Here is a 23,351-nt window from a genome sequence, read left to right on the forward strand (position 1 = left end):
GCACTGGTGATCTTACTAATCGCAAAGGAACTGGCAGGCCAAGGAAGACCTCCACAGCTGATGACAGAAGAATTCACTCTATATGAAAGAAAACCCCCCAAACACCTGTCCGACAGATCAGAAACACTCTTCAGGAGTCAGTTGTGGATTTGTCAATGACCACTGCCCGCAGAAGACTTCATGAATAGAAAAACAGAGGCTACACTGCAAGATGCAAACCACTGGTTAGCTGCAAAAATAGGATGGCCGGGTTACAGTTTGCCAAAACGTACATAAAAGAACAACCACAGTTCTGGAAAAAAGTGTTGTGGACAGATGAGACGAAGATTAACTTCTATCAGAGTGATGGCAAGAGCAAGGTATGGAGAAGGAACTTCCAAGATCCAAAGCATACCTCCTCATCTGTGAAATACGGTGGTGGGAGTGTTATGGCCTGGGCATGTATGGCTGCTGAAGGTACTGCCTCACTTATCTTAATTGATGATACAACGGCTGATGGTTGGAGCTTAATGAATTCTGAAGTGTATAGACACATCCTATCTACTCAAGTTCAAACAAATGCCTAAAAACTCATTGACCGGCAGTTCATTCTACAGCAAGACAATGATCCCAAACATACTGCTAAAGCAACAAAGGAGTTTTTCAAAGTTAAAAAGTGGTCAATTCTTGGGTGGCCAAGTCAATCACCCGATCTGAACCCAATTGAGCATGCCTTTTATATGCTGAAGAGAAAACTGAAGGAGACTAGCCCCCAAAACAAGCATAAGCTAAAGATGGCTGCAATACAGGCCTGGCAGAGCATCACCAGAGAAGACACCCAGCAACTGGTGATGTCCATGAATCACAGACTTCAAGCAGTCATTGCATGCAAAGGATATGCAATAAAATATTAAACATGACTACGTTCATTTACATGACATTGCTGTGTCCCAAACATTATGGTGCCCTGAAATGGGTAGACAGTGGAAAAACACTACTGTAATTTCTACATGGTGAAACCAAAATGTATAAAAATGGCTTTAATTAAAATCTGACAATATGCACTTTAACCATATGCAATTTCTTTCTATTACAAATCTCAAATTGTGGAGTACAGAGACAAATAAATAGATGATGGGTCTTCGTCCCAAACATTATGGAGGGCACTGTAGTTGAGGCAGGTACTTTTGCATCATTTAAGAAACATTTGGGCAGATACATGGATAGAATAAGCAGGTTCGGTATTTCAACTGCGCATGCCCAGGTCATGGGTCATTCGGGATAAACATTCTCGCCAGCTGAGCTACTGTGTGTATACAGACCTGCGTTTCCAGCGTATTTTCCAGTTTTCCATCTTCGAGGTAAGAAAATACTGCTTTCAAAACTATTAACTAGGTGTATTTATGGTTCATTTGTACAAAACTACGATGATTTTGATGGTTTAATTGGCTTTTGTTTGGGGGGGGGGGTGGCGGGGGGGAGAGAATGAAATGAAATGTATGATTTCTATAACTATCAATAGATAATATGAAAAGCATTTGTGGGGTTTTCACCTCTTACTATACTAGTCCACACCCACGGGCTGCCTGCACATTTGTTGACTTCTGAATGAGTTCTGCATGTACATGTGTAAGAAAGGTTGTGTAGTACAAAACTTAGTCACGAGTCTTCTGACTCATCATGTCTCTTCTGATTCCCATTACAGTGGATAATTTTAATCAGTATTTGACATTCTAATTTCCAGTTATAATCTTGTGATTGTATAAATTAGTTCAATATACTTGCAACATTTTCTTTTGCATTGTAACTTGTACCGACCGGTATGTAATGGACAAGCTTACAGATCGTGATTTGATAAGGTCCACGCAGCCGAAACAGATAATAAATAAATGCCCAGCACTGAGATGCATTCTCGACTGCACATAGATATTTATAGAATGACCACGGCATCTGCAGTTGCAGGCTTTGACATGGTCCGACTACAAGAAACACAACACTGTGAAATTATTGGTTGGAATTGCCCCGAATGGCATGATCACATTCTTATCAAAAGCTTGGGGCGGGCGATCATCTGATACACACATTGTTAGGAAGAGTGGATTTTTGAACTTAGTTGATCCTGGGGATTGCATTATGGTGGATAGAGGATTTCCCATTCAAGAAGACTTGATGTTTCGCCAAGCCTATTTAGAGATTCCCCCTTCCCTCCCAGCGGTGGTTGTCAGCAAATGATCAGAGAAAAAGTACACAAAACCAAGAAGGTTGCCAATGTCCGCATTCATGTTGAACGGGCCATAGGTCGTCTAAAGTGGTTTAACATCCTGAGGAACACTTTACCCATCACTTTAGTTCCACAAATTGATGATATTTTCACCGTCTGCACAGCATTATGTAATTTACCACCTCGATTGGTGTGTAAATGAGATGGTGTTGCACTTACAGATCATTTTGATCAGAAGTTCAACTTTATGTTCAACCAGATTTGATATGAACTGAAATCCAGAACTCAATCAGTAAATGTACAGAAGTTCATACAATTCTTAGGAAAAAAAACTGCAGATGCTGGTTTAAATCGAAGGTAGACACAAAATGCTGGAGTAACTCAGCGGGTCAGGCAGCATCTCTGGAGAGAAGGAATGGGTGACGTTTCAGGTCGAGACCCTTCTTCAGACTGATGTCAGGGGAGGGGGCGGGACAAAGATAGGATGTGGTCGGAGACAGGAAGACTAGTGGGAGAACTGGGATGGGGGAGGGGATAGAGAGGGAAAGCAGGAACTATCTGAAGTTAACTTCATACAATTCTTAATTTCTTTCATTTCATTTAATCATTTATCAACCATTGTTTCAGTGTACATTAGCCATTAAGTTCACTAGGAACACTCTTTGTTTATCCAGAATGACCTTTGACAAATCCCATGATTCCTTGTGTTTATCGAGACACCAAACTCGCTTATAGGTTTAGAGGGATATGGGGCAAGGTGGAACAAATGTAGATGAGGCATGTTGATCAGTGTGGGCAAGTTGGGCCAAAGGGCCTGTTTCCACGCTGAATGATTCGAAAAAAAACCTCTTGCCATAGTTGTGTGCAGCTTAATATAGTATGATTTGATTGAACACGCAAACAAAAGCATTTCACTGTACCTCAGTACAGGTGACAACAATAAACCAATGCCAATACCAAAAGGATGTTGACATAAAATCCTGTCTGCCACCAATTGGAAACAAAGTCACTAATCATAAAAGGCCAAGGCCGCTCTCTCTAGTAACATGGCCAATATTTATTCCTCCATCAAAATCACTAAAAATTGTTTATTCTAACACCTTATCTCATTGCTGTTTCTGGAATGATACCATGGCACTTTGGCAGCCAGATTTCTCACACTACATCAGTGACTGCATTTTAAAAGGTGGTTTATTAGCTGTAAAGTTGCTTAGGGGCAGGCCGAAGCCATGGAATGGTTCATAAATGCAACTCTTTCTTTTAATCTCAAAGCGTTATGGACACAATGAGTTGCCTGGGGTGCAGTGACTCTGTAGTTATAGTGCCAGATACAACTCAACCATAGGAGATGGGAACATGAACTTAGAATGCCAGTTAGTAATCCAGCTTGCTCTCTGAATCAATGAGGTCCTGATGCTCTGCACAAGAATTCCTCTTGCTTATCTTTGCATAATTTTCTCTGCATTTCTCATACACCCAACAAAGTAAATAATTCCCAAGTAACTAGTTTCACTGTCGTCCTGATTGATTTTACTGTTTGTATGCCTCAATCTCACCTTCCCCTCAGCCAGCAATGAACAATTCTACATCTCTTTGAGCACCATCTGCTTTGATTTGCTGTTTTTCACACCTCATCCTTCCATATCTCTAATTTCCCTCTCCCCCTGACTCTCAGTCTGAAGAAGGGTCTCGACCCGAAATGTCACCATTCCTTCTCTCCAGAGATGCTGCCTGTCCCGCTGAGTTACTCCACGGGTTTATTTTGTGTCTATCTTCTATGTTATCAGTCTTGATAGCTCCATTTGACCCATGAACCATTAACTTTTGGTGAAGGTTGCTCAAGAGATATCATATCCTTTGGCTGAACATATATCTGATTTTGTTGTAAATTGCCCCTATTGTGTGGGATAGTTCTAGTTTACAGGGTGATCGCCGGTCTGCATGGACTTGGTAGGCCGAAGAGTCTCTTTCCACACTCTATCTCTAAACTAAACTAAACTATACTTTAAATTGAAGATTCTCATGGGTATGTCCGCATTCCGAAGATATTCAGGTTTGTAGGTTAATTAGCTTCTGTAAATTGTCCTTAGTGTGTAAGATAGTGCTGGTATTTCGGGGTGATCGCTGCTCAGCGTGGACTCGGTGGGCCGAAAGGCCTGTTTCCATGCTGTATCTCTAAAGTGTACGATGGTTTTTATCATGTTCATACATCATAGGAGCAGAATTAAGCTATTCGGCCCATCAAGTCTATTCTGCCATGCAATGATTTATCTTCCCCGTGAACTGTAAACCATCCATCCATCCGTCCGTCTGTCTGTATGTTTATGTGTGTACAATGCCCTCTACACCGCCAAAACTGTACATGACAGCGCAACAATTTTAGGCCCACCGTACTCACCATTCCCCCCTGGTCTGAATAAACTCACTTTTGTTACTTTTTCAAAATAATTTACCTAATAAACTTTAATAAATACGCTGCCCCCCTCCCCCCCACCCGCGAGGACCAGCGGGAGGATGGCGCCCGTCCCAGCGTGCCCCGCGCCTGACCTTCCTCCCGTGGTGCAGCGCGCCACAGAGGATCCACAAGATGGCCGTCCCCGCCACTCGCAGCCAAGCAGCAGGAGAGGCTTTGGCTCCACGCCCGGCCCGCAGGAGAAATGGGGGACGAGGTCAGTGCCTTCTCCCTGTTCACTCCCACCCACGGTCCCGGGAGACACTCCCCGCCCGGCAACGGGTCCATGCCGTCACCGCCGCTCGCTGCAGATTGCAGCCGTGCTGCAGGAGACGCTTTGGCTCCACGCCCGGCCTGCAGGAGAGGTCCCGAGGAGCAACGGCGCCAAGGTCAGTGCCTTTTCCCTGCCCCCCCCTTGCCCGCCTACGGCCACGGGGGCACTTCCCGCCCAGCAACGGGTTTAGGGTTGGGCCTAGAAGGGGGGGGGAGGGGAGGAATGGACGGGGAGGGAGGTAGGGAGGGGGGGAGAGGGGAGGAATGCATGGGAGGGGAGGGTGGGGGGATTGGGGGAAGGGTGAAGGGACTGGGGGAGGGGGAGGGGAGGAGGGGGGGAGGAGGGGGTGATGGGGGGGAGGGGATGGGGGGAGGGGATGGGGAGGGGAGATGGGGGGAGTGGAGGGAGGGGGAGGGATGGGGAAGTGGTGAAGGGGATGGGGGAGGGGTGGAGGGGAGAGGGGAAGGGGAAGAGGGGAGGGAAGGGAGGGGTGTAGGGGATAGGGAGGGGTGAAGGGGAGGAGGTGGTGCTGCACCAATACAGGAGAGGTTCGGACCCAACAGGTCCACTTGGTCTTTTTTATTATAAACCTCTGTTTTCCTTGCCCTTGCAGCTGCAACCAGGTTTTATTTTGAGCCAGGTCGTGTTGAAGAGAGTTGTCATTTTTGAGGCTCCCCGCCCCTTGTCAGTGCATGCCCCGTGGCAAATCCCTACCTTGCTTGGGATCGGGAACTTGGTTGTCTCAGCCTTGCCAGGTGTGTGTATCGCCGTTAGGGGAGGAGGCCATGAATGTGTCATCTCCTGCAGTGAAAAGAAAACAATTTCACAAATCGATTTGTGACCCACTTCACAGCGTGTTAAACTGCGACCATTACAGCAGTCTCCAGTACGCACTGGCTGCCCACAGCACCTTCACCATATTAATGTGAGGGGCACAAAATGAAATGGAAAAACCAGATCTTACCATTACATTGTTCTTTATGAGTTTATTTTGTACGTCGTGGGCTACAGTGTTAACTCATGCACTTCAGCAGAACATAATCACTGAGGCAATTAAAAGAAAAGAGAAAGATTTAACTAAAAGCTATATCCTATTTCTTAGAAATGTGCTGATGATATGGGACACTAAGCTGTCACAGGGATTTTGCATAAATGAGATACTCCATACTCAATGGTCCACTAGATGTGCAGGCGAAAGAACACACATCTCAGCTGTGTGTAGCTTCGGGCAATTGAGATGCAGTCTCTGAAATCCAAAATCGCTTTGTTCTTAGAAGACAGTTCTTCCCGAGCCCAGTCACAGTCTTTCTTTAGTGTTATTATACATGTTTCCGACTGTTCGATCAACTCACCTAACACCTAAGGAAGCCTGGCTTAAAGGCGCTGCTAAGCTCTGCATTGGAAAGGCTTAAGGACTTGGCAGGTACAGTGAGGAAACTAGAAGGGTGATTGCTGTTGCAATGGCTGCAGCATAATATCAAATTCAACGGTGTGAAAATAAGTACAGAGCCAGTGATGAACGTACACCACTAGCAAGCCTCTAGGGCTTTCCATTTCTTTCTGTTTCCAGTTTTAAAAGCACAGTCCATAAGTTCAAATACTTCATGTGTCGAAATGTAAAGTTCTTTCAGTGGGACGGCAAATTATTCTGTAGGTCTGTGCTCTAATTTGTCACAAAAGGACACAAAGTGCTGGAGTATCTCAGCGGGTCAGGCAGCATCTCTGGAGAAGATCTCAAGAGCCTCGTCCCCAGCCAACAATGGACCATTGTGGGCTCCACCTTTCCACTGATGCAGGCACTGGTTTGTTCTGTACCTTCACATACCTCTAGTTTTCCCCTCCCTGACTCTCAGTCTGATGAAGGGTGTCGACCTGAAACGTCACCTATTCCTTTTCTCCAAAGATGCTGCATCCCTGGAGAACATGGGTAGGTGACGTTTCGGGTCAGGGCCCTTCTTCAGGCACAATAAATCTTTATCTCACACCTTTTGTCTTTTCTTCTCTGACTTTTGTCGAACCATCTGCCTATCAAAAAAACACCCTCACCTGTATCCACCTATCACTCGCTAAGCTTCGTCCTGCTCTTCCACTCTTCCAGCTTTCTCTCCAACCACCTACCACCGCAATCAGTCTGAAGAAGGGTCCTAACCAGAAATGTCACCTATCCATATTCTCCAGTGATGCCGCCTGTCCTGCTGAGTTAATCTAGCACTTTGTGACTTTTTTTTAATAAACCAGCATCTGTAGTTTCTTGTACCTACACCTGCTGTTTTTTAGAATATCCTAAACTTGGTCTTCATTCTTGTTCATTGCCCTGATGGTGTGATAAATCTCTTAACTCTATGACGAGGGACCTGGAAGTTATGCTCGTGATGCTCAAGTTAGTTTGGTTTAGATCCCCTGAGCCAGGTTTTCTACTTTGGGACTGGACTGGACCCCCCCACCCTGTCTTGTCTAACACTGGTATGAAGCACTTTTCATGGAGGTGCTGTTTTTCAGATAAGACAGCCTTGTTCACTTGTTTAACTTAATTTAGATTAAAGATACAGCTTGGAAACAGGCCCTTCGGCCTAATGAGTCCACGCTGACCATTGGTCAGCCTTTCACACTAGTTCAATGCTCTCCCACTTTCTCAACCATTCCCTTCAAATTACACGCAAATTATCATGGAATATCACTCTCCAAAGCCACACGTCTTTGGGATGTGGCAGGAAACTTGAGCATCTGGAGGAAACCCACATAATCACTGATAGAACATGCAAACTCCACACAGGCAGCACCCGAGGTCAGGTTCGAATCCGGGTCTCTGGCGTTGTGAAGCAACAGCTCTACCATGTGTGCCACTGTATCGCTCCACTTGCCCAGGCAACGGTGGCGATCCCTTGGAATAGTGTGAAATCGAGCAAGATAACACTCTGCCTAACATTAATCTAACCTATTCCATGTCAGTTGTTTCAGCTGTGATGAGCTGTTCGTGGGAAGTTGTGGGCCTCTTGTTCAAGTGTTAGTCTCTGAGTTCGTACACCACAAAATTAAAACTTCGTACACAACAAATTAATTGTTTTAACCATTTTCAGGAACTGAAATTACTCAATGAATGGTGCTGAAACATGCTACACAAAATGAGCTGTAGAGTCATAGTTATACAGCACAGAAACAGACCCTTCAGACCAACTTGTCGCATCACGGCGACCAGATGCCCCAACTAGGTTAGCCCATTTAGCCATGTTTGGCCCACATCCCTCAATGCCTTTCCTATCCATGCACCTCTCCAAGTGTCTTTTAAATGTTGTTATTGTACCTGCCATAACTACCACCTTTGGCAGTTCACTCTTTCTACTACAACCCTCTGAGTGAAAACGTTTCCCCTCATGTTCCTATTAAATCTTTCCCCTCCTTCCTTAAACCTGTATCTTCTGCGTCTTGCTTTCCATACCTTGGGTAAAAGACTCTGTGCATTAACACTATCTATTCCCCTCATGATTTTATACACCTCTATTGGATCACCCCTCAGCCTCCGGTGCTGCAAGGAATGAAGTCGTTTCCTGCCCAACCTTCCCCAATAGCTCATGCCCTTACGTCCTGGCGACATCCATGTAATATTTTCTGCACTCTTAATGATAGCTTAATATCATCTGCTTCCTTTCGCAGGGTGGCCAAAACTGAACGCAAAACTTCAGATCCTGCCTTTTAGGTCCATCAGGAACCTTGCCCAATGAGTTTTAGTTTAGTTTTTTAGTTTAGTTTAGAGATATAGTGCGGAACAACAGGCCCATTGAGTCCACGCCGACCAGCAATCCCCACACACTAACACTGTACTAAACGTACTAGGGACAATTTACAATTTTACCAAGCCAATTAGCATAGACTAGCTTGGACATCTCTGTGGTGTGGGAGGAAACTGAAGCACCCGGAGAAAACTCATACGGTAACAGGGAGAACGTACAAACTCTGTACAGACAGCACCCTTAGTCGGGATTGCACCCGGATCTCTGGCACTGGAGAGCTGCAACTCTACTGCTGCGCCACCGTGCCGCCCTTTGTTGTTGGTCTCTCCAATGATCCAGTTCAGAAAGCGACAGGGCCACATTGTTCCTGCTTGAGTAGTGAGTCTCAGGTGACAAAAAGGTCCAAGCTGAAGGGTAACTTGACACTCGGTAGTTCATTCCAAAGCTAGTAAATCCATCAAGCATCCCGGAGAGTCACTACATTTTAAAATCCAATTTAAAAAATGAACAGAGACACAAAGTACTGGAGTAACATTTCAGGTCAGAACCCTTCTTCAGACTGAAAGTAGAAGGGGGGAACTGGAGGTAGGGAAAGGCCAGAACAAATCTGGGCCGACAAAAGATTACCAAGGAAGGGTTGAACCTACAATAGCCCTTTGTTGGCTGTGGAAGAGGTGAAGAGAAAGGGATATTGGGATGTAAACAGCAGAACTAGTAGCACGATTAGGGTGGGAGAGGGATGGGGAAAGAGGGAATGCAGGGGTTACTTAGAGAAATCAACATTCATACTGCTGGGTTGTCAGCTGCCCGTGAGAAATATGAGGTGCTGTTCCTCCATTATACGTGTGGTCTCACACTGACAGTGGAGGAGGCCCAGAACAGAAAGGTCAGTATGGGTAGGAAGGAACTGCAGATGCTGGTTTACACCAAAGATAGACACAGAATGCAGGCGTAAATCAGTGGGTCAGGCACCATCTCTGGAGAAAGGTAATCGGTGATGTTTTGGGTCGAGACCCTTCTTTAGACAAGGTCAGCATGGGAAAGGGAAGGGGAGCTAATAAATGAAGAGTTTCATGCATCGTGGCAGGCCTGTGGAAAGAGGCCAACTCAACATAGTATCCTTGCCTACGTTGGAGTAGCTGAGAAGTTTTTTCTTTTTGACAATGCTAAAATGCTCCCAGGTGGTCTAAAGTTTACAATAGGCACACGCCCAATCATTAATTTCCCCCTCCTTTAGAGTTAGCTAAAGTCAAAGCTGGCATAAATCAGGGAGTGCCAGTGAAGGGGTTAAAGAAAATCTTTGCAGCTGAAGGAAAACCGGCTTGGTTAAAATCGCACACAGAGAAAGTAAGAGCGGTGGCCAAATCGGGCAGCAACAATCTATCGTGCAATACGACAGACGCAAGCCTGTGAAAGCAGTCGGCAAACTCGGCCTCACTGGAGGTCTCTACACACTGGAACATGACGTAAACCTCCAGGCCCCTCCACTTGCAAAAGCCACACCACAGCAAACAAGCTTGAAACCCACCAATCTGGTGGCATGTTTTAGAACATAGAACAGTACAGCACAGGAACAGGCCCTTTGGCCCACAATGTCCATGACGAACATGAAGCCAAGATGAAGTAATCACGTCTACCTGCACATAATCCACGTCCCTTCATTCCCTCCATATCCATATCAGACAGCCTCTTAAGGGCCATTATCTTATCTGCCTCCAGCACCACTCCTGGCAGCGTGTTCCAGGCACCCTTTGTGTAAACAACTTGTCTGGCACACTTCCTTTAAACTTTCCCCCTCTCACCTTAAATCCATGTCCTCCAGTGTTTGACACCTCCACTCTAGGAGAAAGTTTCTGACTGTCTACTATGTCTATGCCGCTTGTAATTCTATATCCTTCGATCAGGTTACACCTCAACCATCGGCGCTCCAGAGAAAACAGTCCAAGTCTGCGCAACTTCTCCCTGTAGCTAACAGCTTCTAGCCCAGGCAGCATTCTGGTAAACCTCTTCTTTACCCTCTCCAAAGACTCCACATCCTTCCCGAATTGCGGCAACCAGAACTGCATGCAAGTTCATCCAACCTCTTTCAATTTTAGCCATACAGCGCAGAAACAGGCCCTTCGATCCACCAAGTTTGCGCCAACCAGCAATTCCCGTACGTTAGCATTATCCTACAAACTACGGGACAATTTACAGCTTTACCGAAGCCAATTAATTTGCAAGTCTGCACTGGAGTGTGGGAGGAAACCGGAGTACCCGGAGAAAACCCACACGGTCACAGGGAGAATACAAATTCAGTACAGATAGCACCCAAGGTCAGAATCGAACCCGGGTCTCTGGCACTGTAAGGCAGCAACACCACTGCCTCACCACTGTGCGACCCTCTCGTCGTTAATACCAGGTAACATTCTGGTAAACCTGGGATTATTCCTGTAACTCATTAACCACTCACCTTCTTGGGGAATTATCCATCACCTGAATTATATTATAGTTCGATCCAATATGCAAGTCTCTCTTTCCCCCATGTGATTTGGATGGATGCCATTGTCAAATGCCATTGAAAAGTTCATCACCATCTCTCACTCCCTCTAATCCAACACAATTACAGAATACACCTTCTGACCTCTTTTTCACTCCTACATGTCACACTCTTTTACACATTCTAACACATCATATTTATAAAATACACCAATGTCTTTGAAGATCTCGCAAATTACCTTTGGTATAATTAGTCACTTTGGTTTCCACCACTCCAAGTAGTTTAGTTTAGTTTACTTTAGTTTAGTTTACTTTAGTTTAGTTTAGCGATACAGCATGAAAATAAGCCCCTCAGTCCACCGTCCATGCTAGTTCTATGTTATCCCACTTTCCCAGGCTCCCACCACCCACTGACCCTCAAATTTGCCCTGCACATCTCCTTTAAACTTGCCCCCTCTCACCTTAAAGCTGTGCCCTCTAGTGTTGGATATTTTTGCCTTATAATTCTGCATTTGCTGGTGCCTTTTCCTAATTCCCCATTTACTAGTGCCCTCCCCAAACCACATTGAAAGCACCCAAGGCCATGATCGAACCCGGGTCTCTGAAGCTGTGAGGCAGTGGCTCTACCAGCTGCACCACTGGGCTGCCCTTTGAAGAGCGAACAAATCACCTTTCATGTAATCACCGTCACTGGAGTCAGGTACAGGGTGTGACAGGCTAAGAATATATCGCTCTCATCATATTATGCACTTCTATCAGGGTTCCGTGCAACCTCCGCCATTCTACCAAACCAATACAAGTCTGTCAAACCTCTCTCTGTAGCTAATAACCCTCCCTTAATCCAGATTAGGGAGTATTAGCCACCCTGGGGTTTGTTGCTTGGTGAAATGAAGGTTGTGAGTTGTCTCTGCCTCACAAGTGTATGGAAGGTAAATAAAACAAAATAAGCAAATGTTCTGATTGATCATGAAACAATAGATTGTTTGCAAAAAAATATCCATAGCCAGTTCACTGATATCCTTCTCAAAGAACTGCTAGAGTAACTCCTCGGGTCGGGCAGCATCTCTGGAAAACGTGGATAGGGGACATTTCGGGTTGTGATCCTTCTTCAGTCTGACAGAGGGTTATGGGGAGTAGGCAAAATGGGGTTGGAAGGGAAAGATAGATCAGCCATGATTGAATGGCAGAGTAGACGGGCCTAATTCTGATCCAATGACTAATGAACGTACATTGCCCTCCATAATGTTTGGGACAAAGACCTATCATTTATTTATTTGCCTCTGTACTCCACAATTTGAGATTTGTAATAGAAAAAATCACATGTGGTTAAAGTGCACATTGTCAGAATTTATTAAAGGCCATTTTTATACCTTTTTGTTTCACCATGTAGAAATTACAGCTGTGCTTATACATAGTCTCCCCATTTCAGGGCACCATAATGTTTGGGTCAAATGGTTTCATCGGTGTTTATAATTGCTCAGGTGTGTTTAATTGGCTCCTTAATGCAGGTGTAAGAGAGTTCTCAGCGCCTAGTCTTTCCTCCAGTCTTTCCATCACCTTTGGAAACTTTTATTGCTGTTTATCAACATGAGGACCAAAGTTGTGCCAATGAAAGTTAAAGAAGCCATTATGAGACTGAGGAACAAGAATAAAACTGTTAAGAGATATCAGCCAATCCTTAGGCTTACCAAAAGCAACTGTTTGGAACATCATTAAGAAGAAAGAGAGCATTGGTGAGCTTACTAATCACAAAGGGACTGGCAGGCCAAGGAAGACCTCCACAGCTGATGACAGAAGAATTCTCTCTATATTAAAGAAAACCCCCAAACACCTATCCGACAGATCAGAAACACTCTTCGGGAGCCAGGTGTGGATTTGTCAATGACCACTGTCCGCAGAAGACTTCATGAACAGAAATATAGAGGCTACACTGCAAGATGCAAACCACTGGTTAGCCGCAAAAAAAGGATGGCCAGGTTACAGTTTGCCAAGAAGTACTTAAGAGAGCAACCACGGTTCTGAAAAAAGGTCTTGTGGACAGATGAGACGAAGATTAACATATCAGAGTGATGGCAAGAGCAAAGTATGGAGGAGGGAAGGAACTGTCCAAGGTCCAAAGCATACCACCTCTTCTGTGAGACATGGTGGTGTTATGACCTGGGCATATATGGCTGCTGAAGGTACTGGCTCACTTATCTTCATTGATGATACAACTGCTGATGGTAGTAGCATAATGAATTCTGAAGTATAGACACATCCTATCTGCCTCAAAACTCATTGGCCAGCGGTTCATTCTACAGCAAGACAATGATCCCAACATACTGCTAAAGCAACAAAGGAGTTTTTCAAAGCTAAAAATTGGACAATTCTTGAGTGGCCAAGTCTATCACCCGATCTGAACACAATTGAACATACCTTTTATATTCTGAAGAGAAAACTGAAGGGGACTAGCCCCCAAAACAAGCACAAGCTAAAGATGGCTGCAATACAGGCCTGGCAGAGCATCACCAGAGAAGACACCCAGCAACTGGTGATGTCCATGAATCACAGACTTCAAGCAGTTATTGCATGCAAAGGATATGCAACAAAATACTAAACATGATTACTTTCATTTACATGACATTGCTGTGTCCCAAACATTATGGTGCCCTGAAATTGGGGGGGACGGGGGGACGGGGGGGGGGGGGGACTATGTATAAACACTGCTGTAATTTCTACATGCTGAAGCCAAAATGTATAAACATGACCTTTATTAAAATCAAACAATGTGTTCTTTAACCACATGTGATTTTTTTTCTATTATAAATCTCAAATTGTGGAGTACAGAGGCAAATAAATAAATGATGGGCCTTTGTCCCAAACATTATGGAGGCCACTGTTTAAACCTAAAGATAGTGCATGCTCAAGCAACATGGAAGGCAAAATTGAGACATTAATCAAATACTCAGCATGATTCTTTATTCCTCCACAGCTGATTAAAATGTCTTCCGAGTCACTGAGGGAAGGCCATGATCTAACAAGAACTCAATGTTTAGAAATTGGAGAGCACTTTTTCTGTGCAGAGGGATATGGACCAGGCACAGCTAAGTGGGAGTAACTTGGTTTGGCAACTTGGATGGCATGGATGAGTTGGGCAAAAGGGCATGTTTGCATCCTGAATAACTCCATGACTCCAAGGCAGATGTGATGAGTTTAGTTTAGTTTAGAGATACAGGCCCTTCGGCACACCGAGTGTGAACCGACCAGCCATCCCCACACACTAACACTACCGTACACACTCCAGGGACAATTTACACTTACACCAAGCCAATGAACCTACAGACCTGTACGTGTTTGGAGAGTGTTCTTTGGCTTGAACGTCACTTCTTTGTTTGATCCACACAACACTGACACTCCAAATAACAAGAACTTTATGGAGGTTTTACCAATAATTATTGCTCTCACTGCACAGAGAAAACTATTTTGTGAGTGTGGATTTTAATTCCCTTGTGTAAAGTTTGAAAACAATATAATGGATTGTGAATTGTGAATTTTGAATTTTTTTTAACCTCAAAATTAATTAATTTAATTGTTAAGTGCCCGACAACTCTCTAGCATCTGTACTTCCTTCCTACACAACCTCCTCTGGCAGCTCGCTCCACTTTCTGTGTGAAAAAGTTACTCCTCAGATCTCTGTTAAATCTTTCTCCTTTTACCTTAAACCGATGTCCTCTGGTTCTTGATTTCCCTATTCTGGGTAAAAGACTCAGTGCATTTCTCTCATGATCGGATACAGCTCCATAAAATCACCCCTCATCCTCCTATGCTCCAAGGAAAGTCCTGGCCTGCCAAACCTCTCCCTATTGCTCAAGTCCGACAATCAAAGCAAAATAAGCAAACCTACTTCCATCTGCCTGACCATTTATCACGTTGCACCTCAGATATCGCTGAACTTTTGAAAGCAGCAGATGACGAAATAGTTTATCCCTTTTCCACATGCCAGGGGAAAAAAATAACAAGCCGTTTATTTACAGTGCTTTATCAAAGTTCACATACAAGGCAGGCAGTGGGCCACCCAGGGAGATCGGGACGATGTGCCTGCTGTTTACTAGCGTCAATTAACCTTCAGTCTCATTTTTGTTAAGAGATCCCAGGGATGTATGCTATTTGGGCATAGATTAGCCCAAGTGCAGTCACTCAAACAGCAAATCCAATACCTCGTTGGACACCATTAGTATCCCTGAATCTTATTATTGTTCTTCCTCACCATAGTCAGTGTGCAATGGGTAACCCATCCTCCCGAGTCAGGGCCGTTTTTACAGCATTATGGGCCCCCGGGCAAAGCAGTGTACTGGGGCCCCTACCGTTACTCTCCCCCACCCCCCTTTCCCTACCAGCCCCCCCCTGTCGTGCCGGCGAAAAGCACTTACCGAAAAGCACTTAGCGATGGACTTAGGGTGCTACATTGTTGCGAAAAGCACTTACAGATCGCTGTGAGAAGCACTTAGGGATGGAAAATGTTGCGAAAAAAGCACTTATTGAACCTACATTTTTAAAGTAGTATTTATTTATTGCAAGTCACTTAACATACACAGATCAGCATGGGGCCCCTATGCTCGTGGGCCCCCGGGCATGTGCCCATCAGGCCCATGCGTTAAGATGGCCCTGTTCCGAGTACCGAGTACTTGACTTTCTCAGTCAGATTTTTCCGTGGAGAGATGGATGGCGGGCGGCACAGTGGCGCAGTGGTAGAGTTGTTGCTTTACAGCACCAGAGACATGGGTTCGATGCTGACTACGGGTGCTGTCTGTACGGAGTTTGCACATTCTCGCTGTGACCACGTGGGTTGTCTCCGGGTGCTCTGGTTTCCTCCCATACTCCAAAGATGCCTGGGTTTGTAGGTTATTTGCCTTGTGTAAATTGTGCCTCGTGTGGAGAGTGTGGGTGCGAAAGTGGGATCATGTAGAATAAGTGCGAATGGGAAATCGATGGGCTGAAGGGCCTGTTTGCATACTGTGTCGATAAACTAAATTAAACATTTAATCATTAATCAAAATGATCACAGCAAACTAACAGGTGAAAGACAAATAAAGGCCACATTTGAAATCTGAAATACGTAGAGAAAATTCAGGAAAACTCAACAGGTCAGGCAGCATCTGCTGAAAGAAATGGTCAATATTTTTGGCCTGGTTCCCTTTATCAGAACCACATTTCCTGTTTACTGTTACAGATTCTTATCACACAGCAACTGAGGGAGCAAGCTGAACGGAAATTGGTTTAATTTTTTTCTAACATCACTTTGGCCACACTTCATAACATACTTTATTGTCTTTGAAATTGTTGTGTGACATTCTGAAAATTGCTCCACACTACATTTAAATGCAAATTGGTTTTCCTTCTACAAAAAGCAATGTCCCAGAGTTGTGTGGGTTTGCAAGTTAATTGGCCTCTGTAAATTGCCCTGAGTTTGTGGGGAGTGGATGCAAAAGTGGGGATAACATAGAACTTGTGTCAACAGGTGATCGATGGTCAGCATAGACTCGGTGGGCCGAAGGGCCAATTTCCATGCTGTATTTTTCAATGATTCAATAAAAATCAAGGTACCCATGACTGTGGACTTGGAGATCAAAATGGGATACATTCCCATTTCTTTAGACTTTAGACTTTAGAGATACAGCGCGGAAAAAGTTCCTTCAGCCAACGGAGTCCTCGCCAACCAGCGATCACCCTGCACAATAACACTATCCTACGCAATCGGGACAGTTTATAATTTTACCGAAGCCAATTAACCTACAAACCTTTGGGAAGAAACCAGAGAAAACACACGCAGTCACAGGGAGAATGTACAAACCCCGTACAGACAGCACTAGTATTCAAGAAAGAACCCGGGTCTCTGGCGCTGTAAGGCAGCAGGTCTATCACTGCACCACTTTCCTCAATCCCTGCCACTTTCCTCAATCCCTGTCGCTGCAATGTTTCATTTCACTTCCTAGAAAGTGCCTGTTGAAGTAGAGCTGATCTTTAGAACGAGGGAAACACTTCACGTCTTTGGGATATGGGAGGAGACCGGAGCACCCAGCTGGAACCCGAGGAGTCACAGGGAGAAACTGCACACTTCACACAATCAGTACCTGAGGTCAGGATCGAAGATCGGTCTCTGGTGCTATGAGGCAGCAACTCTACGAGCTGTGCCACTGAGCCGCCCAATCTTGGAAGCTACACTCAGAAAGGCCAGATATCAGTAAATAAATTTACCATCGTAAGTTCATAAGTTTTTAAGTGATAGGAGCAGAATGAGGCCACTCGACCCATCAAGTCCACTCTGCCATTCAATTGTGGCTGATCTATCTCTCCCTCCTAACCCCATTCTCCTGCCTTCTCCCCGTAACCTCATGGTCTTCTGTACACCAAGCAGACACTGGCACTTTGAGGAAACCGTTGATTGAAGATCAAGATCACAAACCTCATGGTTTTCTGGGCGGCAAATGATCCTTGCCCTCCTATTAGTCCCGAGACCTGAGAAATTTATAGCAAAGTGTTGCACAAAACTTTCCATGACCGGCGGTACAAAGCATCAGGTCAGACCGCACTTGAAATATTATTGTGTGCAGTTCTGGTCGCCACACGAGAGAAAGGATGTCCTTAAGTTGGAGAGGATGTGGAGATTACTCACAAGGGTGTTGCCAGCCTGGAGGGGTTGCGTTTCTGCAGCCGGGTCCGAAAGGCGGGGATTTTTTTCCCCACGAGCAGAAAGAAGATAGATAGTCAGTCACTTTCCAAGTGTTGGGAAGTTTTAAACTAAAGGGTATGGGTTTCAGGTAAGAGGGGAAAAATTTAAATGGGGTCTGAGGGGCATGATTTTCACAGAGAGGGTGATGGGTATGTAGAACTAGCTGCTAGAGTAAATGGGGACGGTGAGTACAATAACATAATTTTAAAAAACATTTGGACAGGTGCATGAGAGAAAAGATTTAAGTGTGTGTGTTTTGCTCAAGGTCGTTTTTGTGCCCAAGACTACACACCCTAATCTGGGCTCCCCCTCACATAAAGACATCACCAGGCGGAGAATGGAAAAGAGTTACGGGTGGTCCCAGAGCCTCCGTGAAAAATGCAACATCCCCTCGAACTCCTGGGAATCTCTGGCCCATGACCAAAGGTGCATCCAGAACGATATTGAGAACATCAAGGCTGAACAGAGAGACGGCGCAGACTCAAGGAACTGCAGATGCTGGTTTACAAAAAGAAAACATAAAGTGCCAGAGTAACTCAGCGGGTCAGGCAGCATCTCTGGAGAACACGGACAGGCGGCATTTCAGGTCGGGACCCTTTTTCAGACTGATTGTGGATTGTGAAGATTTGGAGAGAAAGAGAATAAAGGAAGTAAAGAAATCAAGGAAGGAACATTTCCACAATGTCTCTCTCATCCTCTAAATGTGCCAACGCTTTTTGCAATATTTTCAGTGTTGTCACTCTCGAATAGGGGCTGTAATGGGCGCACAACAAGAAACCACAAACTCCAACATGATAAAACTTAATCTGCGTTTTTGGTGTTGGTCAATGAATCAACGTCTTCCAATTTTGGCCTTATGCTTTCAACACCATTTCATAGGTTGGAAGGATCAGTGGTCAGAGGTGAAACCACCAGAATTCTGTGCACCAGTGGTAATAACCTTCTTGTAGAAACAAGGAACTGCAGTTGCTGGTTAGTGTGTAGAAATGTGAATTCAGTTTCTCCACGACCTGCTAAGTATTCTCAGCTATTTTCTGCAGGAGGGTTCCGCCCCGAAATGTCGACCATCCATATTCTCCACAGATGTGGTCTGACCCGCTGAGTTACTGTGTCTATTTTCAACAACCTCCTTTCTTCCCCCATCCCAAGTCCACCAGCACCTAGTCATAGAGTCATGGAGACATACAGTGTAGAAACAGGCCCGTTGGCCCAATTAGCCCACATCGGCCAACAAGCTCCATCTATACTAGTGCCACCTGCCTGTTTTTGGCCCATATCCCTCTAAACCTATCCTGTCCATGTACCTGTCTAAATGTTTCTTAAACATTGTGATAGAACCTGCCTCAACTACCTCCAGCAGTGCATTCCATGCACCCACCATCCCTTGTGTGAAAAAAGTTACCCCTCAGGTTCCTATTACACCTTTCCCTGCTGACCTTAACCCTTTGTCCTCTGTTTCTTGATTTCCCTATACTGGGCAAGAGTATGTCCACCCTATTCCTCTCATTATTTTACACATGTCTATAAGATCACCCCTCATCCTCCTGCGCTCCAAGGAATAGAGTCCTGGCCTGCTCAACGTCTCCCTTTAGCTCAAGCCATTGAGTCCTGGCAACATCCTCGTAAATCTTCTCTGCACACCTTTCCAGCTTGACAACTTCGAGCCTCTCCACCATTCCGCGAACACGCGTCACGCCTCCAACCTTCCCCCCAGCCCAACCCCGGCGCACAGTCGGCCGTGTAGTTCCCTCGTGGAAACTTGGCAGGACTCACCGGATCGAGGCAAGCGGCTTTTAATGTCAGCTGAGGAGGAAGCAACCAAGCCTACATGAGAACCAGGGACTGGTAACCCTCTTACACCACCCTCAACTGTTTTGTTGTGTAAAAAAAAACCTGGCACCAAGTTACAGTCTGCATTTCTCTGTAGCGTCGGTTGGCTGTTGTCCAACCGGGCTGCAGAAATCTTACGCTACATTAAGCAGAGACGGACTGGGGTATGGTGGAGGAGGGAGAGATACAGATCAAGCAACCAGCGTGTCTATCTGATGGAATTCAACACTGATTTTCCTTTCTTAAAAAGAAAAGGTATTCGAGATTAAACTACTCCCTCTGACTTCAGAAGGCAACAGCTGGAACGGTTAACGCATCTGCAGTGTTGTGCTTTCAAAGTGCTGCTTTTTTAATCGGTCTCCAGCCCAGAAGTTGTCACGACAAGAACATGCTGTTCACTGCGAGAGAAAAAACAATCTGCTTCCCTCACTGATGTCCTTGTGTTCTGTCCAGCTGGCTCCTGCTTGTCTCCTTCACCAGCAGACACACTCCCAGGGCAGGAAGCATCAAAACAAGTATGAAATTCCATGAAAGCAACTCGATTCCTGACAGGAATTTCTGAAGGTACCCGACAAAAACTAATATCTGGCTGACAACACAAAAATCAACACTGCAGGGATAAAAGCTGATTAATACAAACGTGACTTGTTCCTAAAGACATCAACATTTCTTTATCCCCCGTGTACTCCGTTATGTCTACACGGGATGAGGCGCAGCGGGTAGAGCTGCTGCCTCGCAGCGCCAGAAGCACGGGTTCTATCCTGACCTCTGGTGCTGTCTGTGAGGAGTTTGCACTTTCTCCCTGTGATCGCCTGGGTTTCCTCTGAGGGCTCTGCTTTCCTCCTACGTCCCAAAGACGTGCCCGTGCAGGTTTGTAGGCTAATTGGCCGTCTGTAAATTGCCTCCACTATGTAGGGGAATGGGAATGTGAGGAGAATAAATTGGGATCCATGTAGGATGCACGTGGTTGATGGTCGGCATGGACTCTGTGTGCTGAAGGGCTGGTTTCCCTGCTGTATCTCTCTAGGACTCTACCTTAGTTGCTTTACATAAAATATATATGAATGTGTGTGTGTGTGTGTGTGTGTGTGTGTGTGTGTATGTGTGGATATATATATTTATACATATATATATATGAAGTATTTTTCGAGCAGATGCAAGCATATATATATATACATATATATATTTGATATTTATACACATATATGTGTATACACACACACACATATGTGTGTGTATAATATATCTTAATAAATATATCTAAATGCATACACACACACATATATATATATATATACACACACACATCTCTCTCTCCGAGGTATATATATATATATCTATACATATATATCCATTTACATATATAAGATTTGTTATATACACATAAGCTACACACACACACACACAAGTCTCTGTGTGTGTGTGTGTGTGTGTGTGTGTGTGTGTGTGTGTGTGTGTGTGTGTGTGTGTGTGTGTGTGTGTGTGTGTGTGTGTGTGTGTGTGTGTGTGTGTGTGTGTGTGTGTGTGTGGATATATATATTTATATCATCCATCTCTATATATAGGACTCAATCATTCAGGATGTGGTGTTAGTCACTGCTGGTGACTAAATGCCGTGTTGCTTGGATACAGCTATTTCTCATCACATCTTCCCACAGCTGTCTCCAGGACCGACGGTGCTGTGTGATTGACTCTGCCGGCGCACACGTTACCCGGTTTCTAATGACGTCTGTCTGATCATTTGAAATGCACAACATGCACCCTGCACACTGCTAATGCAGGCCCCTGTGCTAAACAGCAATCTCCACCCGAGGAATTTTCAACCTGATTTTGCTGTAATTCTCAGCCCGAGCTGAGTCACAAAGAGTGATTGATGTAGTCTTTCTTTATCTGTTTTATAATGCAAAATGGAGCATGAGAGTTATCATGGCCTGCAAATGAATTAGTGGGAATAGATCCCTAAAGCTCATAGAGCCTTACAGCTTGGAAACAGGCCCTTCAGCCCAACCTGTCCATGCTGAACTGATATGCTACGAAACGCTACAATTTTGACAATGTACTCTGTATCTTCCCCTTTCTTCCCTCTATTGTACTTGAGTTTGAACTGATTGGATCTTTGTATGGTATTTCCAATCTGTTGGGATACCATGCAAAACAAACTGTTCCTCGGTACATGTGATATGTACAAACCTATCCAAACCTACACCAAGATGCCCCATCTACGCTAGTCCCATTTGTCTGTGTTCGGCCCATAGCTCTCAAAACATTTCCTATCCATGAATCTGTCCAAGTGTTTTTTAAATGTCTTTATAATACCTGCCTCAACTACCTCCTCTGGCAGCTCATTCCATGTACCCATCACCTTCTGAGTGATGTGTAGGAAGAGACTGCAGATGTTGGTTTATACCGAAGATAGACACAAAATGCTGGAGTAACTCAGCAGGTCAAGCAGCATCTCTGGAGGAAAGGAATAGGTGACATTTTTTTATTCGGAACCCCTCATCTCCAGTTGGAGGAACAGCAACTCGTATTTAGTTTGGGCAGCTTCCCACCCAGCAGTACGAATGTTGACTTCCTTAATTTCAAGTCGCTCCTGACCCTCTTTTGTTTCACTCATATGATCCGCATGCAGCATATTTCCAACACAATCGTTCTCTTTATTTGACAAGACAAAATGTCCTGCCGGCCCCTCATGAGACAACACGGTGCATTGTGTGGCGATGACACTCGAAAGAGGAACACAAAGTGCTGGAGTAACTCAGCGGATCGGGCAGCATATCTGGAGGACATGGAGAGGTGACTTTTCAGATCAGGACCCTTTTTTCAGACACCTGTATCATTAAGTATGTACAGGATGTACTGTTTTGTTTAGTTCAGTTCAGTTTAGTTTAGAGGTACAGCATGGAAACAGGCCCTTCGGCCCACCGAGTCCATGCCATCAATCACCAGTTCACACTAGTTCTATTTTATCCCACTTTCGCATCCACTCCCTACACACTAGGGGCAATTTTATAGAGGGAAAATTAACCTACAAACCCTACTGTACTCCCTGTACACACATGACTGCGTGGCCAGGTTCAGCTCCAACTCCATCAGCAATTTTGCTGATGACACTGTGGTGGTGGGCCTGATCTCCGACAACGAGGAGAAGGCCTACCGGGAGGAGGTGGCTGATCTGGCACTCTGGTGTGAGGACAACAGCCTCGTCTTGAATGTCACAAAAACTAAGGAGCTGATTGTGGACTTTAGAAGGGCTCAACATCCGAGGTCGTACACGCCACTGGAGATAAATGGGATTACTGTGGATAGGGTGAGCAGCTTTAAATACCTGGGAGTCCACATCACAGAGGATCTGACATGGACAACACACATTGCCGCACTGGTGAGTAAGGCAAAGCAGCGCCTTTACCACCTCAGACAGCTGAGGAAATTCAGAGTTTCTCTGAGGATCCTTCAGTACTTCTACTCTGGGGCTGTAGAGAGCATCTTGTCCGGCAACATCTCAATCTGGTTTGGGAACAGCTCTGCCCAGGACAGGAAGGCTCTGCGGAGAGTAGTGCGTTCGGCTGAACGCACTATGGGAATTACACTCGCCCCCCTGCAGGACCTATACATCAGGAGGTGCAGATCCAGACCCAGCAACATTATGGGGGACCCCTACCACCCCAGCAACGGACTTT

At 45.1% G+C, this 23,351-nt stretch overlaps 1 protein-coding gene across 2 annotated transcripts in view; it reads right to left on the reverse strand.

The window, feature by feature from the left end:
- Positions 1-23,351, reverse strand: part of aff2 (AF4/FMR2 family, member 2) — a 463,349-nt gene that overhangs the window by 162,068 nt on the left and 277,930 nt on the right. For both annotated transcript variants that reach the window (XM_078412201.1, XM_078412200.1), the window contains exon 5: positions 5,641-5,727. In XM_078412201.1, coding sequence (XP_078268327.1) covers positions 5,641-5,727 — 87 coding nt within the window. The remainder of the gene's footprint in view (positions 1-5,640; positions 5,728-23,351) is intronic.

This window comes from Rhinoraja longicauda, chromosome 15 (assembly GCF_053455715.1).
Source record: "Rhinoraja longicauda isolate Sanriku21f chromosome 15, sRhiLon1.1, whole genome shotgun sequence".
Lineage (NCBI taxonomy): Eukaryota > Metazoa > Chordata > Chondrichthyes > Rajiformes > Arhynchobatidae > Rhinoraja > Rhinoraja longicauda.